The sequence below is a fragment of the Salvelinus fontinalis genome, chromosome 12 (assembly GCF_029448725.1).
Source record: "Salvelinus fontinalis isolate EN_2023a chromosome 12, ASM2944872v1, whole genome shotgun sequence".
Classification (NCBI taxonomy): Eukaryota; Metazoa; Chordata; class Actinopteri; order Salmoniformes; family Salmonidae; genus Salvelinus; species Salvelinus fontinalis.
The window spans coordinates 59,692,859-59,718,661 of record NC_074676.1 but is presented as its reverse complement, the minus strand read 5'-3'; the positions used below and the strand labels follow the sequence as shown (position 1 = coordinate 59,718,661).

The following is a 25,803-nucleotide window of genomic DNA, read 5'->3' as shown; positions in this document are numbered from 1 at the left end:
AACCCTGATCAGATAACCAATTGGTCTAGGGTCAGCATGAGACGTTAATAGGTGACGTAAGGATTGGGTGGGCTGCCTCAGTAGCCATGTTGCTATGGTTACTACCAGTAAAACAGTTGGAACTAGCTAGTAAGCTAACTGACAAATTTAAATTTCATAAATAGTGGAGGCTCCTGTCTCAGCCTCAACTGCTGCTTCTCCAGTTTCAACTGTTCTGTCTGTGGCCATGGATAACCTGACCTGTTCCCCGGACGGGCTACCTTGTCCCAGACCTGCTGTTTCGACTCTCTCTCTCTCTAACGCACCTGCTCTCTCTAACTCTGAATGATCGGCTATGAAAAGCCAACTGACATTTACTCCTGAGGTGCTGACCTGTTGCACCCACTACTGTGATTATTATTATTTGACCATGCTTGTCATCTATGAACGTTTGAACATCTTGGCCATGTTCTGTTATAATCTCCACCCGGCACAGCCAGAAGAGGACTGACCACCCCTCATAGCCTGGTTCCTCTCTAGGTTTCTTCCTAGGTTCTGGCCTTTCTAGGGAGTTTTTCCTAGCCACCGTGCTTCTACACCTGCATAGCTTGCTGTTTGGGGTTTTAGACTGGGTTTCTGTACAGCACTTTGATCGGCTGATGTAAAAAGGGCTTTATAAATACATTTGATTGATTGATTGATTGATTGATTGATTGATTGATTGATTGATTGACTGCTAAGCAAACAGGAAGTTGTTGTCCTTATTGGATCTCGTCCTCTGACTCCTGCTGTCTCTCTCTGGGTTTCAGCAGTCCCATCTCCATTGGGGGGGTTCTCTTCAATCTGGATCGTACCACACTGCAGAGGGGATAGGGGGTGAGGCATGATGAACATACTGTAGAATTAGATTGACCAGATTACAAACGGAGAATCTCTTTATTAAAAGTGCTTTTTTTAGTCCATAACTAGGCTTAAAGGTGCTGAACAGTCATTCTGATTCCCATGTAAAATAGCCTTTTGACTAAAATATCACCCATATCAAAATGCTCAAAAGCACTTTCCCTCTCACGGCTAACTACTACAAAATGTGAAAAGACAGAATGAGTGGGCAGAGAGTTACTGTATATTCATGAGCTCGCATTGACTGACAGCTTTTTGAAACTTGGATGCAGTGAGCAATTTGCAGTCAAATAAACTCAAGAAAATTTGGTGATACACAGAGCAACTCAAACAACATTCAAATTGCATCAATTATATACAGTTGAAGTCGGAAGTTTACATACGTTTGAACTAAGATCTTCACAATTCCTGACATTTAATCCTAGTAAAAATGCCCTGTTTTTGGTCAGTTAGGATCACCACTTTATTTTAAGAATGTGAAATGTCAGAATAATAGTAGAGAGAATAATTTATTTCAACTTTTATTTCTTTCATCACATTCTCAGTGGGTCAGAAGTTTACATACAATCAATTAGTATTTGGTAGCATTGCCTTTAAATTGTTTAACTTGGGTCAAACGTTTCGGGTAGCCTTCCACAAGCTTCCCACAATAAGTTGGGTGAATTTTGGCCCATTCCTCCTGACAGAGCTGGTGTCACTGAGTCAGGTTTGTAGGCCTCCTTGCCCGCACACACTTTTTCAGTTCTGCCCACAAATTTTCTATGGGATTGAGGTCAGGGCTTTGTGATGGACACTCCAATACCTTGACTTTGTTGTCCTTAAGCCATTTTGCCACAACTTTGGAAGTATGCTTGGGGTCATTGTCCATTTGGAAGACCCATTTGAGACCAAGCTTTAACTTCCTGACTGATGTCTTGTGATGTTGCTTCAATATATCCACATAATTTTCCTACCTCATGATGCCATCTGTTTTGTGAAGTGCACCAGTCCCTCCTGCAGCAAAGCACCCCCACAACATGATGCTGCCACCCCTGTGCTTCATGGTTGGGATGGTGTTCTTCAGCTTGCAAGCCTCCCCCTTTTCCTCCAAACATAATAATGGACATTATGGCCAAACAGTTCTATTTTTGTTTCATCAGATCAGAGGACATTTCTCCAAATAGTACAATCTTTTTTCCCCATGTGCTGTTGCAAACCGTTGTCTGGCTTTTTTATGGCGGTTTTGGAGCAGTGGCTTCTTCCTTGCTGAGCGGCCTTTCAGGTTGTGTTGATATAGGACTCGTTTTACTGTGGATATAGATACTTTTGTACCTGTTTCCTCCAGCATATTCACAAGATCCTTTGCTGTTGTTCTGGGATTGATTTGCACTTTTCACACCAAAGTGCGTTCATCTCGAGGAGACAGAACGTGTCTCCTTCCTGAGCGGTATGACGGCTGCGTGGTCCCATAGTGTTTTATGCTTGCGTACTATTGTTTGTACAGATGAACGTGGTACCTTCAGGCGTTTGGAAATGGCTCCCAAGTATGAATCAGACTTGTGGAGGTCTACACATTTTTTTCTGAGGTCTTGGCTGATTTCTTTTAATTTTCTCATGATGTCAAGCAAAGAGGCACTGAGTTTGAAGGTAGGCCTTGAAATACATCCACAGGTACACCTCCAATTGACTCAAATGATGTCAATTAACCTATCAGAAGCTTCTAAAGCCATGACATTTTTTCTGGAATTTTCCAAGCTGTTTAAAGGCACAGTCAACTTAGTGTATGTAAACTTCTGACCCACTGGAGTTGTGATACAGTGAAATAATCTGTCGGTAAACAATTGTTGTTAAAATGACTTGTGTCATGCACAAAGTAGATGTCTTAACCGACTAGCCAAACCTATAGTTTCTTAACAAGACATTTGTGGAGTGATTGAAAAATGAGTTTTAATGACTCCAATCTGTCTATGTAAACTTCCGACTTCAACTGTATATAGTATATATATATTTTGTATGCATCTCCTGTTTGGCATGTCTGTTGTGATGCGGTTCACAGCAGCACTGATGGATGTTTGACATGACAACTGAGTTTTAAATGACCCGTACACCCTTTTGTTTTATGTTAGCTGAAGACCTAGCTACCCAGTAACTAACTAACACCAGACATGAAGACCTAGCTAGCCAGTAACTAGCTAACACCAGACACAGATGAAGACCTAGCTAGCCAGTAACTAGCTAACACCAGACATGAAGACCTAGCTAGCCAGTAACTAGCTAACACCAGACACAGATGAAGACCTAGCTAGCCAGTAACTAGCTAACACCAGACACAGATGAAGACCTAGCTAGCCAGTAACTAGCTAACACCAGACACAGATGAAGACCTAGCTAGCCAGTAACTAGCTAACACCAGACACAGATGAAGACCTAGCTAGCCAGTAACTAGCTAACACCAGACACAGATGAAGACCTAACTAGCCAGTAACTAGTTAACACCAGACACAGATGAAGACCTAGCTAGCCAGTAACTAGCTAACACCAGACACAGATGAAGACCTAGCTAGCCAGTAACTAGCTAACACCAGACACAGATGAAGACCTAGCTAGCCAGTAACTAGCTAACACCAGACACAGATGAAGACCTAGCTAGACAGTAACTAGCTAACACCAGACACAGATGAAGACCTAGCTAGCCAGTAACTAGCTAACACCAGACACAGATGAAGACCTAGCTAGCCAGTAACTAGTTAACACCAGACATGAAGACCTAGCTAGCCAGTAACTAGCTAACACCAGACACAGATGAAGACCTAGCTAGCCAGTAACTAGCTAACACCAGACACAGATGAAGACCTAGCTAGCCAGTAACTAGTTAACACCAGACACAGATGAAGACCTAGCTAGTCAGTAACTAGCTAACACCAGACACAGATGAAGACCTAGCTAGCCAGTAACTAGCTAACACCAGACACAGATGAAGACCTAGCTAGACAGTAACTAGCTAACACCAGACACAGTTGAAGACCTAGCTAGACAGTAACTATCTAATACCAGACACAGATGAAGACCTAGCTAGCCAGTAACTAGCTAACACCAGACACAGATGAAGACCTAGCTAGCCAGTAACTAGCTAACACCAGACACAGATGAAGACCTAGCTAGCCAGTAACTAGCTAACACCAGACACAGATGAAGACCTAGCTAGCCAGTAACTAGCTAACACCAGACACAGATGAAGACCTAGCTAGCCAGTAACTAGCTAACACCAGACACAGATGAAGACCTAGCTAGACAGTAACTAGCTAACACCAGACACAGTTGAAGACCTAGCTAGACAGTAACTAGCTAACACCAGACACAGATGAAGACCTAGCTAGACAGTAACTAGCTAACACCAGACACAGATGAAGACCTAGCTAGTCAGTAACTACCTAACACCAGACACAGATGAAGACCTAACTAGCCAGTAACTAGCTAACACCAGACACAGATGAAAACCTAGCTAGTCAGTAACTACCTAACACCAGACACAGATGAAGACCTAGCTAGCCAGTAACTAGCTAACACCAGACACAGATGAAGACCTAGCTAGCCAGTAACTAGCTAACACCAGACACAGATGAAGACCTAGCTAGCCAGTAACTAGCTAACACCAGACACAGATGAAGACCTAGCTAGCCAGTAACTAGCTAACACCAGACACAGATGAAGACCTAGCTAGACAGTAACTAGCTAACACCAGACACAGATGAAGACCTAGCTAGTCAGTAACTACCTAACACCAGACACAGATGAAGACCTAACTAGCCAGTAACTAGCTAACACCAGACACAGATGAAAACCTAGCTAGTCAGTAACTACCTAACACCAGACACAGATGAAGACCTAGCTAGCCAGTAACTAGCTAACACCAGACACCGATGAAGACCTAGCTAGCCAGTAACTAGCTAACACCAGACACAGATGAAGACCTAGCTAGCCAGTAACTAGCTAACACCAGACACAGATGAAGACCTAACTAGCCAGTAACTAGTTAACACCAGACACCGATGAAGACCTAGCTAGCCAGTAACTAGCTAACACCAGACACAGATGAAGACCTAGCTAGCCAGTAACTAGCTAACACCAGACACAGATGAAGACCTAGCTAGCCAGTAACTAGCTAACACCAGACATGAAGACCTAGCTAGCCAGTAACTAGTTAACACCAGACATGAAGACCTAGCTAGCCAGTAACTAGCTAACACCAGACATGAAGACCTAGCTAGCCAGTAACTAGCTAACACCAGACACAGATGAAGACCTAGCTAGCCAGTAACTAGCTAACACCAGACACAGATGAAGACCTAGCTAGACAGTAACTAGCTAACACCAGACACAGATGAAGACCTAGCTAGACAGTAACTAGCTAACACCAGACACAGATGAAGACCTAGTTAGCCAGTAACTAGCTAACCCCAGACACAGATGAAGACCTAGCTAGCCAGTAACTAGCTAACCCCAGACATGAAGACCTAGCTAGCCAGTAACTAGCTAATACCAGACACAGATGAAGACCTAGCTAGCCAGTAACTAGCTAACACCAGACACAGATGAAGACCTAGCTAGTCAGTAACTAGCTAACACCAGACACAGATGAAGACCTAGCTAGCCAGTAACTAGCTAACACCAGACACAGATGAAGACCTAGCTAGCCAGTAACTAGCTAACACCAGACACAGATGAAGACCTAGCTAGCCAGTAACTAGCTAACACCAGACACAGATGAAGACCTAGCTAGCCAGTAACTAGCTAACACCAGACACAGATGAAGACCTAGCTAGCCAGTAACTAGCTAACCCCAGACACAGATGAAGACCTAGCTAGCCAGTAACTAGCTAACACCAGACATGAAGACCTAGCTAGCCAGTAACTAGCTAATACCAGACACAGATGAAGACCTAGCTAGCCAGTAACTACCTAAAACCAGACACAGATGAAGACCTAGGTAGTCAGTAACTAGCTAACACCAGACACAGATGAAGACCTAGCTAGCCAGTAACTAGCTAACACCAGACACAGATGAAGACCTAGCTAGCCAGTAACTAGCTAACACCAGACACAGATGAAGACCTAGCTAGCCAGTAACTAGCTAACACCAGACACAGATGAAGACCTAGCTAGCCAGTAACTAGCTAACACCAGACACAGATGAAGACCTAGCTAGCCAGTAACTAGCTAACACCAGACACAGATGAAGACCTAGCTAGCCAGTAACTAGCTAACACCAGACACAGATGAAGACCTAGATAGCCAGTAACTAGCTAACACCAGACACAGATGAAGACCTAGCTAGCCAGTAACTAGCTAACACCAGACACAGATGAAGACCTAGCTAGCCAGTAACTAGCTAACACCAGACACAGATGAAGACCTAGCTAGCCAGTAACTAGCTAACACCAGACACAGATGAAGACCTAGCTAGCCAGTAACTAGCTAACACCAGACACAGATGAAGACCTAGCTAGCCAGTAACTAGCTAACACCAGACACAGATGAAGACCTAGCTAGCCAGTAACTAGCTAACACCAGACACAGATGAAGACCTAGCTAGCCAGTAACTAGCTAACACCAGACACAGATGAAGACCTAGCTAGCCAGTAACTAGCTAACACCAGACACAGATGAAGACCTAGCTAGCCAGTAACTAGCTAACACCAGACACAGATGAAGACCTAGCTAGCCAGTAACTAGCTAACACCAGACACAGATGAAGACCTAGCTAGCCAGTAACTAGCTAACACCAGACACAGATGAAGACCTAGCTAGCCAGTAACTAGCTAACACCAGACACAGATGAAGACCTAGCTAGCCAGTAACTAGCTAACACCAGACACAGATGAAGACCTAGCTAGCCAGTAACTAGTTAACACCAGACATGGAGACCTAGCTAGCCAGTAACTAGCTAACACCAGACACAGATGAAGACCTAGCTAGCCAGTAACTAGCTAACACCAGACACAGATGAAGACCTAGCTAGCCAGTAACTAGCTAACACCAGACACAGATGAAGACCTAGCTAGCCAGTAACTAGTTAACACCAGACATGGAGACCTAGCTAGCCAGTAACTAGCTAACACCAGACACAGATGAAGACCTAGCTAGCCAGTAACTAGCTAACACCAGACACAGATGAAGACCTAACTAGCCAGTAACTAGCTAACACCAGACACAGATGAAGACCTAGCTAGCCAGTAACTAGTTAACACCAGACACAGATGAAAGGTGACAAATTATGTTATATTTGCCATAGATGAATAGGGTCAACTTTTAATTATATTTGCTGACACCCTACAGTCAAAATTTGGCACCAGTAGAGTAGCTATCTAGCTATATAAACCACGCCCCTCTGCAAATACGCCTTCTCCGATGTTGGTTACAAGGAGGTACTTATTTAAATTAGGTAAGAGAATATCATGTTACCATTGGTGTATCAAAATGAGAGTTAATCTCTTTAATAATCCCGCCTCCTGAATCCAAGCATTGGACATGGGATCAAACTTGATCAATGTAGAAGCAACATGTTCATACTATAGCCATCATACTCTGATCTGGTTTCATCCAAATATCATCACATTTCATGAACAACATGATTCTGACTGTTCATGACCTTTAATCTGTCTGGGAAACTGCCCCCAAATCAACTAGACTCTGGTGATGATGATGAAGGAATGCTGATGTACATCATTGTGACTGTAAATATGTAGGAGATGTTAACCCATAACACCCCAGGGAAAGTGTTGTCTCACTGGCTGATGGTTGCAGCACAGCACCAATACAGTGAGCAGGCTGAAGGCTATATGCCGGCACAAACATGCTAAATTAACCAATAAGAACACAAACATGCTAAATTAACCAATAAGAACACAAGACATGCTACATTAACCAATAAGAACACAAGACATGCTACATTAACCAATAAGAACACAGGACAGGAGTTGAAAGGGTGTCTCACCAGCTGACGGTGCAGTACAGCACTGACACAATAAGCAGGCTGAAGACCAGGTGCCAGCAGTAACACATAGTGATAAACATCATGTTGTTATGGTCCTTCTGGTCCCACTCTGCACCGCTGGGGGAATACAGGACGAAACCAATCTGGAGGGGGGCAGAGAGAAGAGGGTTAGAGGACGGAGACCAGGGTTTATTATGCTGTAATAGGCTCACCTAGAGGGTGGAGACCAGGGTTTATTATGCTGTAATAGGCTCACCTAGAGGGTGGAGACCGGGGTTTATTATGCTGTAATAGGCTCACCTAGAGGATGAGACCGGGGTTTATTACGCTGTAATAGGCTCACCTAGAGGATGGAGACCGGGGTTTATTATGCTGTAATAGGCTCACCTAGAGGATGGAGACCGGGGTTTATTACGCTGTAATAGGCTCACCTAGAGGATGGAGACCGGGGTTTATTACGCTGTAATAGGCTCACCTAGAGGATGGAGACCGGGGTTTATTACGCTGTAATAGGCTCACCTAGAGGATGGAGACCGGGGTTTATTACGCTGTAATAGGCTCACCTATAGGATGGAGACCGGGGTTTATTACGCTGTAATAGGCTCACCTAGAGGATGGAGACCGGGGTTTATTACGCTGTAATAGGCTCACCTAGAGGATGGAGACCGGGGTTTATTACGCTGTAATAGGCTCACCTAGAGGATGGAGACCGGGGTTTATTACGCTGTAATAGGCTCACCTAGAGGATGGAGACCGGGGTTTATTACTCTGTAATAGGCTCACCTAGAGGATGGAGACCGGGGTTTATTACGCTGTAATAGACTCACCTAGAGGATGGAGACCGGGGTTTATTACGCTGTAATAGGCTCACCTAGAGGATGGAGACCGGGGTTTATTACGCTGTAATAGGCTCACCTAGAGGATGGAGACCGGGGTTTATTACGCTGTAATAGGCTCACCTAGAGGATGGAGACCGGGGTTTATTACGCTGTAATAGGCTCACCTAGAGGATGGAGACCGGGGTTTATTACGCTGTAATAGGCTCACCTAGAGGATGGAGACCGGGGTTTATTACGCTGTAATAGGCTCACCTAGAGGATGGAGACCGGGGTTTATTACGCTGTAATAGGCTCACCTAGAGGATGGAGACCGGGGTTTATTACGCTGTAATAGGCTCACCTAGAGGATGGAGACCGGGGTTTATTACGCTGTAATAGGCTCACCTAGAGGATGGAGACCGGGGTTTATTACGCTGTAATAGGCTCACCTAGAGGATGGAGACCGGGGTTTATTACGCTGTAATAGGCTCACCTAGAGGATGGAGACCGGGGTTTATTACGCTGTAATAGGCTCACCTAGAGGATGGAGACCGGGGTTTATTACGCTGTAATAGGCTCACCTAGAGGATGGAGACCGGGGTTTATTACGCTGTAATAGGCTCACCTAGAGGATGGAGACCGGGGTTTATTACGCTGTAATAGGCTCACCTAGAGGATGGAGACCGGGGTTTATTACGCTGTAATAGGCTCACCTAGAGGATGGAGACCGGGGTTTATTACGCTGTAATAGGCTCACCTAGAGGATGGAGACCGGGGTTTATTACGCTGTAATAGGCTCACCTAGAGGATGGAGACCGGGGTTTATTACGCTGTAATAGGCTCACCTAGAGGATGGAGACCGGGGTTTATTACGCTGTAATAGGCTCACCTAGAGGATGGAGACCGGGGTTTATTACGCTGTAATAGGCTCACCTAGAGGATGGAGACCGGGGTTTATTACGCTGTAATAGGCTCACCTAGAGGATGGAGACCGGGGTTTATTACGCTGTAATAGGCTCACCTAGAGGATGGAGACCGGGGTTTATTACGCTGTAATAGGCTCACCTAGAGGATGGAGACCGGGGTTTATTACGCTGTAATAGGCTCACCTAGAGGATGGAGACCGGGGTTTATTACGCTGTAATAGGCTCACCTAGAGGATGGAGACCGGGGTTTATTACGCTGTAATAGGCTCACCTAGAGGATGGAGACCGGGGTTTATTACGCTGTAATAGGCTCACCTAGAGGATGGAGACCGGGGTTTATTACGCTGTAATAGGCTCACCTAGAGGATGGAGACCGGGGTTTATTACGCTGTAATAGGCTCACCTAGAGGATGGAGACCGGGGTTTATTACGCTGTAATAGGCTCACCTAGAGGATGGAGACCGGGGTTTATTACGCTGTAATAGGCTCACCTAGAGGATGGAGACCGGGGTTTATTACGCTGTAATAGGCTCACCTAGAGGATGGAGACCGGGGTTTATTACGCTGTAATAGGCTCACCTAGAGGATGGAGACCGGGGTTTATTACGCTGTAATAGGCTCACCTAGAGGATGGAGACCGGGGTTTATTACGCTGTAATAGGCTCACCTAGAGGATGGAGACCGGGGTTTATTACGCTGTAATAGGCTCACCTAGAGGATGGAGACCGGGGTTTATTACGCTGTAATAGGCTCACCTAGAGGATGGAGACCGGGGTTTATTACGCTGTAATAGGCTCACCTAGAGGATGGAGACCGGGGTTTATTACGCTGTAATAGGCTCACCTAGAGGATGGAGACCGGGGTTTATTACGCTGTAATAGGCTCACCTAGAGGATGGAGACCGGGGTTTATTACGCTGTAATAGGCTCACCTAGAGGATGGAGACCGGGGTTTATTACGCTGTAATAGGCTCACCTAGAGGATGGAGACCGGGGTTTATTACGCTGTAATAGGCTCACCTAGAGGATGGAGACCGGGGTTTATTACGCTGTAATAGGCTCACCTAGAGGATGGAGACCGGGGTTTATTACGCTGTAATAGGCTCACCTAGAGGATGGAGACCGGGGTTTATTACGCTGTAATAGGCTCACCTAGAGGATGGAGACCGGGGTTTATTACGCTGTAATAGGCTCACCTAGAGGATGGAGACCTGGGTTTATTACGCTGTAATAGGCTCACCTAGAGGATGGAGACCGGGGTTTATTACGCTGTAATAGGCTCACCTAGAGGATGGAGACCGGGGTTTATTACGCTGTAATAGGCTCACCTAGAGGATGGAGACCGGGGTTTATTACGCTGTAATAGGCTCACCTAGAGGATGGAGACCGGGGTTTATTACGCTGTAATAGGCTCACCTAGAGGATGGAGACCGGGGTTTATTACGCTGTAATAGGCTCACCTAGAGGATGGAGACCGGGGTTTATTACGCTGTAATAGGCTCACCTAGAGGATGGAGACCGGGGTTTATTACGCTGTAATAGGCTCACCTAGAGGATGGAGACCGGGGTTTATTACGCTGTAATAGGCTCACCTAGAGGATGGAGACCGGGGTTTATTACGCTGTAATAGGCTCACCTAGAGGATGGAGACCGGGGTTTATTACGCTGTAATAGGCTCACCTAGATGGATACAAGCCCCTGCTATGGACGAAAAATGGAAAATCCGGCTGGAAAGTATGTATACAGTATGTATACAGTATGTATACAGTATGTATAAAGTATGTATACAGTATGTATACAGTATGTATACAGTATGTATAAAGTATGTATACAGTATGTATACAGTATGTATACAGTATGTATACAGTATGTATACAGTATGTATACAGTATGTATACAGTATACAGAAGCTAATGTAGCATGATGAATTGATTTCCTGAATTTGTCTCTAGCATTTGAACCGTTTTGGATGTAAACTGTTATGATCTCATTCCTGAAAGCTACGACTCTCTGGAATGTGGAACGCGCCTTCTGTTCCCCTCTATGATGATCACAGGCTGCGTTAGAAGGGAGTGTCACAAAAAGAAACGCAATTAGGCCCCTGTAAGAATATAGTTAGCCTTGTCGTAGCCCTTCTAAGGACAGCCATTACACTCCCTATTTAATCTGGCTCTTGTGACTGACTGGGTTCAAACCAGGTCACAAGACTGTGTTAGCCAACTTAGCTAAAGCCCATAGGGATGAGTTCAGGAAGCTAACACAAGTCTTCAAGTCTCCAGCAACGTTACTCATCAAAAGAGTGTGGTTCATCGAATCACCTCAGTTACATTTCACCCCCCTTTGACCTCATACTCAGAGATCAGGGCACCGATATAACTGACTAGGCTTACCGCACAACAACACTTTCTGTGGCAACCAGAAGCAGAAGGATCCATGCATGTGATGAGCAACCTTGCCTGAGACCTGAAGACATATTCGTTTGACTGATGGGGTTCTAACCAATGTTCTCTCTAAGCTCCCACGGGACTGCCGTGCAGGAGAAATATCAGCTCACGCAGAGAAGCACGAGATTGAACTTCACTCAACTTTCTAGAGTTTTCCCCCTTAGTTAACACTATCAACGTGTCCCTTTACTGTGGCAATTGTGATCGAATCAATGCAATATTAGCCACTTTCAATGCAACATACCGAAACAAAACTAACTATGCAAGAGATTTTGTTGTTGGCAGAATGCATCGGAGTAGGATTCCATTGCATTGACAGTCACGACTCAGGCTCGTATTCTACAAAGACCGGTGCGGCATAACCGATCAGAGCTGCAGTAGGCCTATATGCAAATCGACCATTGCCATATATGGCTCGGTGCCATTCATTGTGAACTGGACTGTGTTTACAGCATGAGTGGTCATGAGTAGATGTGGTTGTTTTGAGTTCAAAGCCAGAGCTGCATGTAGCCGTGTGTGTACATTTGTTCATATCCTTTGCTAGTTAGTGAGTTACTAGCCCAGTTATTAATAATTTGAAGTCAGCAATGGGGGAGTGATTACCTCCTACAAGAGCACAAAACGTCTACATTTCTAGCCACCTTTGAAAAGCGAGTCAGGTAAAGAGCTTTTTTTGTCTTAAAGGAGCAGTGTTGTATTTTGAGACAAGGTTGAATAAACTAAGTAGCCAATAGGCAGAGGTTCGCATAATTTGTCTGATTGTCTGTAATAATGGTATGGGAATAATAATGCATTTTATTTTGTAAAGTGGTTTCTCTTTCAACACAACAACATTGTCAGTCACCTCCTTGTCTGAAGGACAAGTGGATTAACAGGTTAATGTCAAGCCCTGATTGTTTTTTTCAAAATTCTCATGGAATGTAGGTCTACATTGAACACCACACATTGGCTGCTACTGTAGGCTGAATGATAGAACAGCTATTTCCATGTTAAAGTGTTATGGGATGCATTTTATCCATTGTTTCTGATGGTAGACCACTCTGGTAGGCCTACATTATGATCAAATAGCCACAGTAGGCTACTTGTCCCCTGTTAAACCTGTAACTTAAAGCGGGCACAGCCTCAGTGTTCACAGTAAAACTAACTTAAAGCGGGTACAGCCTCAGTGTTCACAGTAAAACTGTAACTAAAAGCGGGTACAGCCTCAGTGTTCACAGTAAAACTGTAACTAAAAGCGGGTACAGCCTCAGTGTTCACAGTAAAACTAACTTAAAGCGGGTACAGCCTCAGTGTTCACAGTAAAACTGTAACTAAAAGCGGGTACAGCCTCAGTGTTCACAGTAAAACTGTAACTTAAAGCGGGTACAGCCTCAGTGTTCACAGTAAAACTGTAACTAAAAGCGGGTACAGCCTCAGTGTTCACAGTAAAACTGTAATTAAAAGCGGGTACAGCCTCAGTGTTCACAGTAAAACTGTAACTAAAAGCGGGTACAGCCTCAGTGTTCACAGTAAAACTAACTTAAAGCGGCTACAGCCTCAGTGTTCACAGTAAAACTGTAACTAAAAGTGGGTGCAGCCTCAGTGTTCACAGTAAAACTGTAACTAAAAGCGGGTACAGCCTCAGTGTTCACAGTAAAACTAACTTAAAGCGGCTACAGCCTCAGTGTTCACAGTAAAACTGTAACTAAAAGTGGGTGCAGCCTCAGTGTTCACAGTAAAACTGTAACTAAAAGCGGGTACAGCCTCAGTGTTCACAGTAAAACTGTAACTAAAAGCGGGTAAAGCCTCAGTGTTCACAGTAAAACTGTAACTAAAAGCGGGTAAAGCCTCAGTGTTCACAGTAAAACTGTAATTAAAAGCGGGTACAGCCTCAGTGTTCACAGTAAAACTGTAACTAAAAGCGGGTAAAGCCTCAGTGTTCACAGTAAAACTGTAACTAAAAGCGGGTAAAGCCTCAGTGTTCACAGTAAAACTGTAACTAAAAGAGGTAAGGAAGCCGCTCAGGAAGGGGGCGTGGCTCTGTTGCATCCTGCAGTGTGGTGTTCTTTTATGTTTTTAATTTGTATACTTAGTTTACAAACAATCTGCCAACCATGGATTCACAGTGGTGGGGTGTTGGACTGAAGAGTAGCTGCTGCCTTGGCAGGAACTAATGGGGATCCATAATAAACCCCAGGAAGAGTAGCTGCTGCCCAGGCAGGAACTAATGGTGATCCATAATAAACCCCAGGAAGAGTAGCTGCTGCCTTGGCAGGAACTAATGGGGATCCATAATAAACCCCAGGAAGAGTAGCTGCTGCCTTGGCAGGAACTAATGGGGATCCATAATAAACCTCAGGAAGAGTAGCTGCTGCCTTGGCAGGAACTAACAGGGATCCATAATAAACCCCAGGAAGAGTAGCTGCTGGCCTGGCAGAACTAATGGGGATCCTTAATAAACTCCAGGAAGAGTAGCTGCTGCCTTGGCAGGAACTAATGGGGATCCATAATAAATCCAATTCACCATTTAGTGGAAGCAGGCCTATCTACAAAACTATTCATCCCCCTTGGCGTTTTTCTTATTATGTTGCATTACAACCTGTAATGTAAATGGACTTTTATTTGGATTTCATGTAATGGACGTACACAAAATATTCCAAATTGGTGAAGTGAAATTCAAAAATTACTTGTTTCAAACAATTCGATAAAATAAAAAATGGAAAAGTGGTGCATACGTGCATATGTTTTCACCCCCTTTACTATGAACCCCCTAAATAAGATCTGGTGCAACCAATTACCTTCAGAAATCACATAATTAGCTAAATAAAGTCCACCTGTGTGCAATCTAAGTGTCGCATGATCTCAGTATATATACACCTGGTCTGAAAGGCCCCAGAGTCTGCAACACCACTAAGCAAGGGGAACCACCAAGCAAGCGGCACCATGAAGACCAAGGAGCTCTCCAAACAGGTCAGACAAAGTTGTGGAGAAGTACAGATCAGGGTTGGGTTATAAAAACATATCCGAAACATTGAACATCCCACGGAGCGCCATTAAATTCATTATTAAAAAATGGAAAGAATATGGCACCACAACAAACCTGCCAGGAGAGGGCCGCCCACCAAAACTCACAGACCAGGCAAGGAGGGCATTAATCAGAGAGGCAACAAAGAGACCAAAGATAACCCTGAAGGAGCTGCAAAGCTCCACATGGAGATTGGAGTATCTGTCCATAGGACCACTTTAAGCCGTATACTCCACAGAGCTGGGCTTTATGGAAGAGTGGCCAGAAAAAATCCATTGCGTAAAGAAAAAAAATAAGCAAACACATTTGGTGTTCGCCAAAAGGCATGTGGGAGACTCCCCAAACATATGGAAGAAGGTACTCTGGTGAGATGAGACTAAAATTGAGCTTTTTGGCCACCAAAGAAGACGCTATGTCTGGCACAAACCCAACACCTCTCATCACCCCGAGAACACCATCCCCACAGTGAAGCATGGTGGTGGCAGCATCATGCTGTGGGGATGTTTTTCATCGGCAGGGACTGGGAAACTGGTCAGAATTGAAGGCATAATGGATGGCGCTAAATAGAGGGAAATTATTGAGGGAAACCTTTCAGTCTTCCAGAGATTTGAGACAGACTGAGGTTCACCTTCCAGCAGGACAATGACCCTAAGCATACTGCTAAAGCAACACTCGAGTGGTTTAAGGGGAAACATTTAAATGTCTTGGAATGGCCTAATCAAAGCCCAGACCTCAATCCAATTGAGAATATGTGGTATGACTTAAAGATTGCTGTACACCAGCGGAACCCATCCAACTTGAAGGAGCTGGAGCAGTTTTGCCTTGAAGAATGGGCAAAAATCCTAGTGGCTAGATGTGCCAAGCGTATAGAGACATACCCCAAGTGACTTGCAGCTGTAATTGCTGCAAAAGGTGGCTTTACAAAGTATTGACAAATATTTTGCCACTTCAAAGCTGTAGACATGTTATGTAAATCAAAAGATACAAACCCCCCCAAAATACATTTTAATTCCAGGATGTAAGGCAACAAAATAGGTAAAATGCCAAGGGGGTGAATACTTTCGCAAGCCACTGTAGGGTTAGTGGAAGTAACCTTATCTACCCAGGTTGAGTGGAAGTAGGCCTATCTACCCAGGTTTAGTTGGATGTACAGTAGGCCTCTCTACCCAGGTTTATTTGGATGTACAGTAGGCCTATCTACCCAGGTTGAGTGGAAGTAGGCCTATCTACCCAGGTTTAGTTGGATGTACAGTAGGCCTCTCTACCCAGGTTTATTTGGATGTACAGTAGGCCTATCTACCCAGGTTGAGTGGAAGTAGGCCTATCTACCCAGGTTGAGTGGAAGTAGGCCTATCTACCCAGGTTTAGTTGGAAGTACAGTAGGCCTATCTACCCAGGTTGAGTGGAAGTAGGCCTATCTACCCAGGTTGAGTGGAAGTAGGCCTCTCTACCCAGGTTTAGTTGGAAGTACAGTAGGCCTATCTACCCAGGTTTAGTGGAAGTAGGCCTATCTACCCAGGTTGAGTGGAAGTAGGCCTCTCTACCCAGGTTTAGTTGGAAGTACAGTAGGCCTATCTACCCAGGTTTAGTGGAAGTAGGCCTATCTACCCAGGTTGAGTGGAAGTAGGCCTCTCTACCCAGGTTTAGTTGGAAGTACAGTAGGCCTATCTACCCAGGTTGAGTGGAAGTAGGCCTCTCTACCCAGGTTTAGTTGGAAGTACAGTAGGCCTATCTACCCAGGTTTAGTGGAAGTAGGCCTATCTACCCAGGTTGAGTGGAAGTAGGCCTATCTACCCAGGTTGAGTGGAAGTAGGCCTATCTACCCAGGTTGAGTGGAAGTAGGCCTATCTACCCAGGTTGAGTGGAAGTAGGCCTCTCTACCCAGGTTTAGTTGGAAGTACAGTAGGCCTATCTACCCAGGTTTAGTGGAAGTAGGCCTCTCTACCCAGGTTGAGTGGAAGTAGGCCTATCTACCCAGGTTTAGTTGGAAGTACAGTAGGCCTATCTACCCAGGTTGAGTGGAAGTAGGCCTATCTACCCAGGTTGAGTGGAAGTAGGCCTCTCTACCCAGGTTTAGTTGGAAGTACAGTAGGCCTATCTACCCAGGTTTAGTGGAAGTAGGCCTATCTACCCAGGTTGAGTGGAAGTAGGCCTCTCTACCCAGGTTTAGTTGGAAGTACAGTAGGCCTATCTACCCAGGTTGAGTGGAAGTAGGCCTATCTACCCAGGTTGAGTGGAAGTAGGCCTCTCTACCCAGGTTTAGTTGGAAGTACAGTAGGCCTATCTACCCAGGTTTAGTGGAAGTAGGCCTATCTACCCAGGTTGAGTGGAAGTAGGCCTATCTACCCAGGTTGAGTGGAAGTAGGCCTCTCTACCCAGGTTGAGTGGAAGTAGGCCTATCTACCCAGGTTGAGTGGAAGTAGGCCTATCTACCCAGGTTGAGTGGAAGTAGGCCTATCTACCCAGGTTGAGTGGAAGTAGGCCTCTCTACCCAGGTTGAGTGGAAGTAGGCCTATCTACCCAGGTTGAGTGGAAGTAGGCCTATCTACCCAGGTTGAGTGGAAGTAGGCCTATCTACCCAGGTTGAGTGGAAGTAGGCCTATCTACCCAGGTTGAGTGGAAGTAGGCCTATCTACCCAGGTTGAGTGGAAGTAGGCCTCTCTACCCAGGTTGAGTGGAAGTAGACCTACCTACTGTGATTTAGTGTTCAGGAGATCAATTTGTGCTCTACTAAATAGACATTGGAATCATGTGTCCCCACAACATATACAGTACAGTGTCCATAACCTGAAGGGAGATGAGATGATGTTAGCTGTGACAAACACAATGACTTAGGGACTTCAGGACGCTGTTATAGACTGTTTGATTAGAGCTTATGGTCCTTTATCAACTAGTCCTCTACTTCAACTCTGTATCAAATACACACACACACACACACACACACACACACACACACACAAACACACACACACACACAAACACACACACAAACACACACACAAACACACACGAACACACACACACACACGAACACACACACACACACGAACACACACACACACACACACACACACACGAACACACACACACACACACACACACACACACACACACACACACACACACACACACACACACACACACACACATCCCAAACCCCCCCACAGACGATGACTGACCTGCCAGAACCAGCTCCCTAAACCCTGCCCCCCGGTCTAAATAAGGCACTATAAAGAGAATAGAATGTCACTAGAGAGACAGACGATGACTGACCTGCCAGAACCAGCTCCCCTGCAGGATGGTGAGTGATGCTCTCAGAAGCTCCAGCAGAATGTTTCCTCGGTGGAACACCTCCAGAAAGGACACCATGGCCTCTCCAAACACACAGAACAGCAGCAGCTGGTGAACATGGACATCTAGCATGGCTCTGCCGTGGAGGTGGTACAGGAACAAGAACCCTGGGAAACACAGAATAAACACCAGTAGGAGCGCCGGTCCACGCATTACAGCCCCGTTGACTTGAATAGAGATGTCCATTATAGTGGTGATACGATTTCTATGGCTGTAACACTGCATGTGAGCCTGTTCGGGACAGGGGGGCAGCATTTTCACTTTGGACAAATTGCGTGCCCAAATGGAATTTCCTCCTACTCTGTCCCAGAAGGTAATACATGCATATTATTATTAGTATTGTATAGAAAACACTCTGAAGTTTCTAAAACTGTTTGAATTATGTCTGTAAGTAAAACAGAACTCATATGGCAGACAAAAACCTGAGAAGAAATATAAACAGGAAGTGAGAACTCGATTTTCAAAAGAGTGCCAAATGATACCCCTTTTATTTATGGATGTGCAAACACTTCCTAGGGCTTCCACTAGATGTCACCGTCTTTAGATTTTGGTTATATGATTCTACTATAAAGGAGGGGCTCATAGGAGCTATTTTACTGAGTGGTCTTCAGAAATGTTCAGTCTCATTGTGTGCGCGAGCGAGAGAGAGTGCTCTCGTTCCAATGCTCAGACAATGAAATTCTCCGGTTGGATCCTTATTGATGATTAATGTTAAACATCCTAAATATGGATCGCATACATCATTTGACTTGTTTCTACAACCTGTAACTGAACTTTTTGAGTTTTTGTCCCGAGGAAGTTCTCGTGCCTCATGAAGATGGATTACTGGGCTGAACATGCTAACAACAAGTGGCTAAATGATGGGCTTTATGGAACTTTTCAGTCATTTATTGTCGATCTGGGAATCCTGGGAGTGCCTTCTGATGAAGTTATTCGAAGGTAAGTGAATATTTATAGTGTTTTTGTAGCTTCTGTTGACGCCAAAATGGCGGCTATTTCTTTGGCTGGATTGTGCTCTGAGCGCCGTTCTCAGATTATTCTTTTTCCGTCATTTTTTTTTTTTTTATCTGACAGCGGTTGCATAGAGGATAAGTTTATCTTTAATCTTGTGAATAACACTTGCATCTTTTATCAATGTTTATTATGAGTATTTCTGCAAAATCACCAGATGTTTAGGAATCAAAACATTACTGCACGTAACGCGCCAATGTAAACGGAGATTTGTTTTAATATATATATGCACATTATCGAACAAAACACACAATACATGTATAACATGATGTCCTATGACTCTCATCTGATGAAGATAATCGAAGGTTAGTGATTCATTTTAACTATATTTCTGCTTTTTCTAACTCCTATTGTTGGCTGAAAAAATGGCTGTGTGTGTTTGTGACTTGGCTCTGACCTAACATAATCATATGTTGTGCTTTCACTGTAAATCATTTTTGAAATAGGACACCATGGGTAGATTAACAAGATGTTTATCTTTCATTTGCTGTATTGGACTTGTTAATGTGTGAAAGTTAAATATTTCTAAAAATATTTTTGAATTTCGCGTGCTGCCTTTTCAGTGGAATGTTGTCTGGGCTAGAAAGGCTAGCTAACTAATTACCAAAGCCTATTACCTCAGGACAACATCTCCATCTCCCCTGCCTGCCCAGACCTATTACCTCAGGACATCTCCATCTCCCCTGCCTGCCCAGACCTATTACCTTCTATGAAGAAGGCGATGGCCAGCATTAGTCTGTCGAGGGCCAGTGGAGCAGCGTCGGTGGTGTGTACAATCAGAGACATGGCTCCAGCCAAGCAAAAGAAGAGATACATGGTGGAGTGCTGCCAGTTATGAAGTCTGTCCCAGTGATGCTCGCTGTAGTCGTACAGGTGCAGCCGTGGCCCGTCTGCTACAAACTGCTCCGCCAGCATCCCTGAAAAACACAACGTCAGGATTCTCTTAAACGTCCCAGAGAAAAGATTCTTGGCCTATTAGAAATGTCTCATTTATGGCAGAGGGAAACTTCTATTCATAGTCTCCCTCTGCCATAAATTACCATTAACAGTCCAGCAACAATGTCTCATCCTAAAAATGATCATTTCAAAACATCCAAACACTCCCAGTTTGTCTGATCATCCCCAGTCTGTTGTTTAACTACAGACAGTACCAGCTAGTATATGGTGAATTTTCAAAACTCTTAGTACAAAGCTCCAAACTGGTAACACTCGTAAAGCAGCCAGACAGCACATTCAAAACCTTTCATTGTGCATTCATTTTTTTTGTAGAAATCTTTCACCACACAACCATTGATTCAAAATCTTTACTGTGAAACATTGGTTTAATCACCAAAACACAACATAACGATATCTTCTCAATGTAGTTATTTTAACAACCAGTTCATCCAATAGCAAAACATGTAAGATGCTGTCAAGCCGCTCCCCCTCTCCAGCACTCAACGTCACTGGTCTACTAACCACTCATCATTACACACACCTGGACTTCATCATCACCTTGATTACCTTCCCTTTATTAGCCTTCAGTAGCCTCAGTCATCAGGCATTATTGGTTTGTTTTCATTCACGTTCTGTACTCTTCTCATGTTTTTTTAATCTGCATTCTTCATTATTAAACTCACTTTCTGCATCTGCTTCCTGACTCACGGCGTATACGTGACAGAATACTGCCTCACGAATTATGGAAGCAGCAGAAGATAAAGACATCTCCCAGACGGTCGGTGAACAGGGACACCTACTCTGTCAACATCCAGATCATCTGTCGCAACTGGGTGCGGCTATGGATGGTACTCCGTGTCCTCCACCGCCTTGACACCACTCGAGAGGATTCACCTACAACAAGCGGAGGTCCTTTTACCTCCAGTCGTCCCAACAGAGTAGCAGGTCAGCGAATATTCCAACTCCGGCAGGGTGCCCAGACCGCTGCGGAGTACACCCTCACCTTCTGGACCGTGGCAGCCTCCAACGGATGGAACCAACCGGAGCTCTGCACCCTATTCCATAGAGGACTGCGTGCAAAGGTCCAGACGGAGTTGGCATACAGGGACAGCAACCTTTCCTTGGACACACTCATTGCGATGGCCACCCGTCTGGGCAACCTCCTTTAGGAGCACCGGCAACTCCTTCGCCCCTCGTCCTCCACCTTTGGCCGTCTCGAGGCAGAGCCTGAACCCATGGAGATAAGGGTCCTACACCTCTCTGCGGCAGAGCGTCGTCACCAGAGACAGCTGGGGCTGTGTTCCTATTGCGGTCAGATGCGGCACCAACTCCAGCGGTGTCCTGTGTCATCTGGGGCAAGGGGATTGCCCCGTGATCATCCGTCTCCCAGGATAGTCGTGAGTATTCCTTCATCATCGTTTTCCGCCAAACATTTCACTGGCTGGCTGTCCCTCAGGTGTTGTCTCTACAGCTCTAGTGGACTCCAGTGCCGCAGGGAATTTCATTGACTAGACCCCCGTCTCCTCCCTGAACATCACTTCATACCAGCTTTCCACTCCTTTTCCAGTCCAAGCCCTGGATAATCGACCAATCGGATCCAGCACTATCACGCACATCACAGCCCCACTCACCCTCACTCTCACCTTGGGACCCTTGCACCAAGAAAGCCTTCCCTTCCTCATCATCACTGCACCCGTTCACAAAGTCATACTCTGCCTCCCATGGCTCCAACGTCATAACCCCACCAATACCCTGGTCAAGGATGAAAACCACCGCCACCAGGATGCTGGAATACCTGCTTTCCCTTGTGGTTCCACGTCGGCTGAGAGTCCTGTAGGTACCCTCCAGCACATCATTCCGTCCTACCGTATCGTTGGCCCCGTGTTTTGGGACGTAGATGAGGATATTGGCCAGGCTCTGGAGAGGGAACCCGCACCTGCTACCTGCCCTCCTGAGCGCGTCTACGTCCCCACGGAAGTGAGGGATCGGCTGTTGACCTGGGCACACACATCCCTCGCCGCTGGACACCCAGGTATTACCCGCACCATTCAATTCATCTCCGCAAAGTACTGGTGGCCCACCTTGGCACAGGACGTCGCCTGCTATGTCAATTCATGCTCCGTATGTGCATAAAAAAAAAGAAAACTCTTCCCCTTCCCGTGCCTCAGCGGCCTTGGTCCCATCTGTCCATGGATTTTGGTACTGATCTCCCGCCATCTGATGGTTTCACCACTATTATGGTTGTTGTGGACAGATTATTTAATTCCTCCCATTTTATCCCTCTCTCTGGTCTCCCTACCGCTCTCCAGGTCACTGAGGCAATGTTCCAGCTGGTCTTCCGGCACTATGGCCTTCCAGAGGACATCGTCTCCGACGGTGCCACTCAATTCACATCACACGGAGGCCTTTTTTCTCACCTTTATTTAACCAGGTTGAGAACAAGTTCTCATTTACAACTGCGACCTGGCCAAGACAAAGCAAAGCAGTGCGACACAAACAACAACAACACAGAGTTACACATGGAATAAACAAACATACAGTCAATAACACAATATAAAAAAATCTATATACAGTGTGGGCAAATGAGGTAAGATAAGGGAGGTAAGGCAATAAATAGGCCATAGTGGTAAAGTAATTACCATTTAGCAATTAAACACTGGAGTGATAGATGTGCAGAAGATGAATGTGCAAGTAGAGATACTGGGGTGCAAAGGAGCAAAAAATTATAATAATAACAGTATGGGGATGAGGTAGTTGGATGGGCTATTTACAGATGGGCTATGTACAGGTGCATTGATCTGTGAGCTGCTCGGATAGTTGATGCTTAAAGGTAGTGAGGGAGATATGAGTCTCCAACTTCAGTGATTTTTGCAGTTCGTTCCAGTCATTGGCAGCAGAGAACTGGAAGGAAAGGCGACCAAAGTAGGAATAGGCTTTGGTAGTGACCAGTGAAATATACCTGCTGGAGCGCGTGCTACGGGTAGGTGCTGCTATGGTGACCAGTAAGCTGAGATAAGGCGGGGTTTTACCTAGCAAAGACATAGATAACCTGTAGCCAGTGGGTTTGGTGACGAGTATGAAGCGAGGGCCAGCCAACGAGAGCATACAGGTCGCAGTGGTGGGCAGTATATGGGGCTTTGGTGACAAAACGGATTGCGCTGTGATAGACTACATCCAATTTGCTGAGTAGAGTGTTGGAGCATATTTTATAAATGACATCGCCGAAGTCAAGGACCGGTAGAATAGTCAGTTTTACGAGGGTATGTTTGGCAGCATGAGTGAAGGATTCTTTGTTTTGCGAAATAGGAAGCCGATTCTAGATTTAATTTTGGATTGGAGATGCTTAATGTGAGTCTGGAAGGAGAGTTTACAGTCTAACCAGACACCTCGGTGTAACGCTCATTCCTTCAACGATAAATGTGAATCCGACCATCACCCCTGGTGAGACAAAACCATGACTCGTTAGTGAAGAGCACTTTTTTGCAAGTCCTGTCTGGTCCACCGATGGTGGGTTTGTGCCCATAGCGACGCTGTTGCCGGTGATGTCTGGTGAGGACCTGCCTTACAACAGGTCTACAAGCCCTCAGTCCAGCCTCTTTCAGCCTATTGCGGACAGTCTGAGCACTGATGGAGGGATTGTGCGTTCCTGGTGTAACTCGGGCAGTTGTTGTTGCCATCCTGTACCTGTCCCGCAGGTGTGATGTTCGGATGTACTGATCCTGGGCAGGTGTTGTTACACGTGGTCTGCCACTGCGAGGACGATCAGCTGTCCGTCCTGTCTCCCTGTAGCGCTGTCTTAGGCGTCTCACAGTAAGGACATTGCAATTTATTGCCCTGGCCACATCTGCAGTCCTCATGCCTCCTTGCAGCATGCCTAAGGCACGTTCACGCAGATGAGCCGGGACCCTGGAAATCTTTCTTTTGGTGCTTTTCAGAGTCAGTAGAAATGCCTCTTTAGTGTTTTCCTAACTGTGACCTTAATTGCCTACCATCTGTAAGCTGTTAGTGTCTTAACGACCGTTCCACAGATGCATGTTCATTAATTGTTTATGGTTCATTGAACAAGCATGGGAAATGGTGTTTAAACCCTTTACAATGAAGATCTGTGAAGTTATTTGGATTTTTACAAATTATCTTTGAAAGACAGGGACGTTTCTTGTTTATGTGTATGCGACCAATAAAATGTGATTTGACGCCATATATGTGGTCTGCAGTTGTGAGTGAACATTCCATTTTCTGAGCAACAGCACTGGTGAACATTTTTCCATTCAGCTTGAGAGCTCCCTCAACTTGAGACATCTGTGGCATTGTGTTGTGTGACAAAACTGCACATTTTACTTTTATTGTCCCCCAACACAAGGTGCACCTGTGTAGTGATCATGTTTAATCAGTTTCTTGATATGCCACACCTGTCAGGTGGGTGGATTATTTTGGCAAAGGAGATGTTTGCACATAATTAGAGAGAAATAAGGGTTTTGTGTGTGTAGAACATTTCTGGGATCTTTTATTTCCGCTCATGAAACATGGGACCAACACTTGACATGTTGCGCTTATATTATTGTTCAGTATTCATTATTTGTTCAGTTATGTTATATTCTGTTATGTTATATTATGTTATATTATGTTCTGTTATATACAGTGCCTTCGGAAAGTATTCCGACCCCTTGACTTTTTTACGTTACAGCCTTATTCTAAAATGGATTTTAAAAAAAAGAAATCCTCAGCAATCTACACACAATACCACATATTTACATAAGTATTCAGACCCTTTTCTATGAGACTCGAAATTGAGCTCAGGTGCATCCTGCAATTGTCCGTAGAGCTCCGAGACAGGATTGTGTCGAGGTACAGATCTGGGGAAGGGTACCAAAAAAAGTCTGCAGCATTGAAGGTCCCCAAGAACACATTGGCCTCCATCATTCTTAAATGGAAGAACTTTGGAACCACCAAGACTTTTCCTTGAGCTTGCCGACCGGCTAAACTGAGCAATCAGAGGAGAAGGGACTCGGTCAGGCAGGTGACCAAGAACCCGATGGTCACTCTGACAGAGCTCTAGAACTTCTCTGTGGAAATGGGAGAACCTTCCAGAAGGACAACCATCTCTACAGCACTCCATTAATCAGACCTTTATGGTAAAGTTGTCAGACAGAAGCCACTCCTCAGTAGAAGGCACATGACATCCCACTTGGAGTTTGCCAAAAGGCGCCTAAGGGACTCTGACCATGAGAAACAATATTCTCTGATCTGATGAAACCAAGACTGAACTATTTGGCCTGAATGCCAAGCGTCACGTCTGGAGGAAACCTGGCACCATCCCTACGGTGAAGCACGGTGGTGGCAGCATCATGCTGTGGGGGTGTTCTTCAGCAGCAGGGATTGGGAGACTAGTCTGGATTAGTGATGCACCAATATGACATTTTTGGCCGATACCGATATCCAATATTTTCCTTGCGAATAAACCT

The 25,803-nt window shown here is 45.2% G+C and overlaps 1 protein-coding gene across 1 annotated transcript in view; it reads right to left on the bottom strand.

The window, feature by feature from the left end:
• Positions 1–285: 285 nt before the first annotated feature.
• Positions 286–25,803, bottom strand: part of tmem45a (transmembrane protein 45a) — a 49,666-nt gene continuing 24,148 nt past the window's right edge. The window contains exons 3-6 of the mRNA XM_055941235.1: positions 20,110–20,322; positions 18,317–18,501; positions 7,853–7,995; positions 286–837 (exon numbers count right to left, since the gene is read on the bottom strand). Coding sequence (XP_055797210.1) covers positions 741–837; positions 7,853–7,995; positions 18,317–18,501; positions 20,110–20,322 — 638 coding nt within the window. The 3' untranslated portion in view covers positions 286–740. The remainder of the gene's footprint in view (positions 838–7,852; positions 7,996–18,316; positions 18,502–20,109; positions 20,323–25,803) is intronic.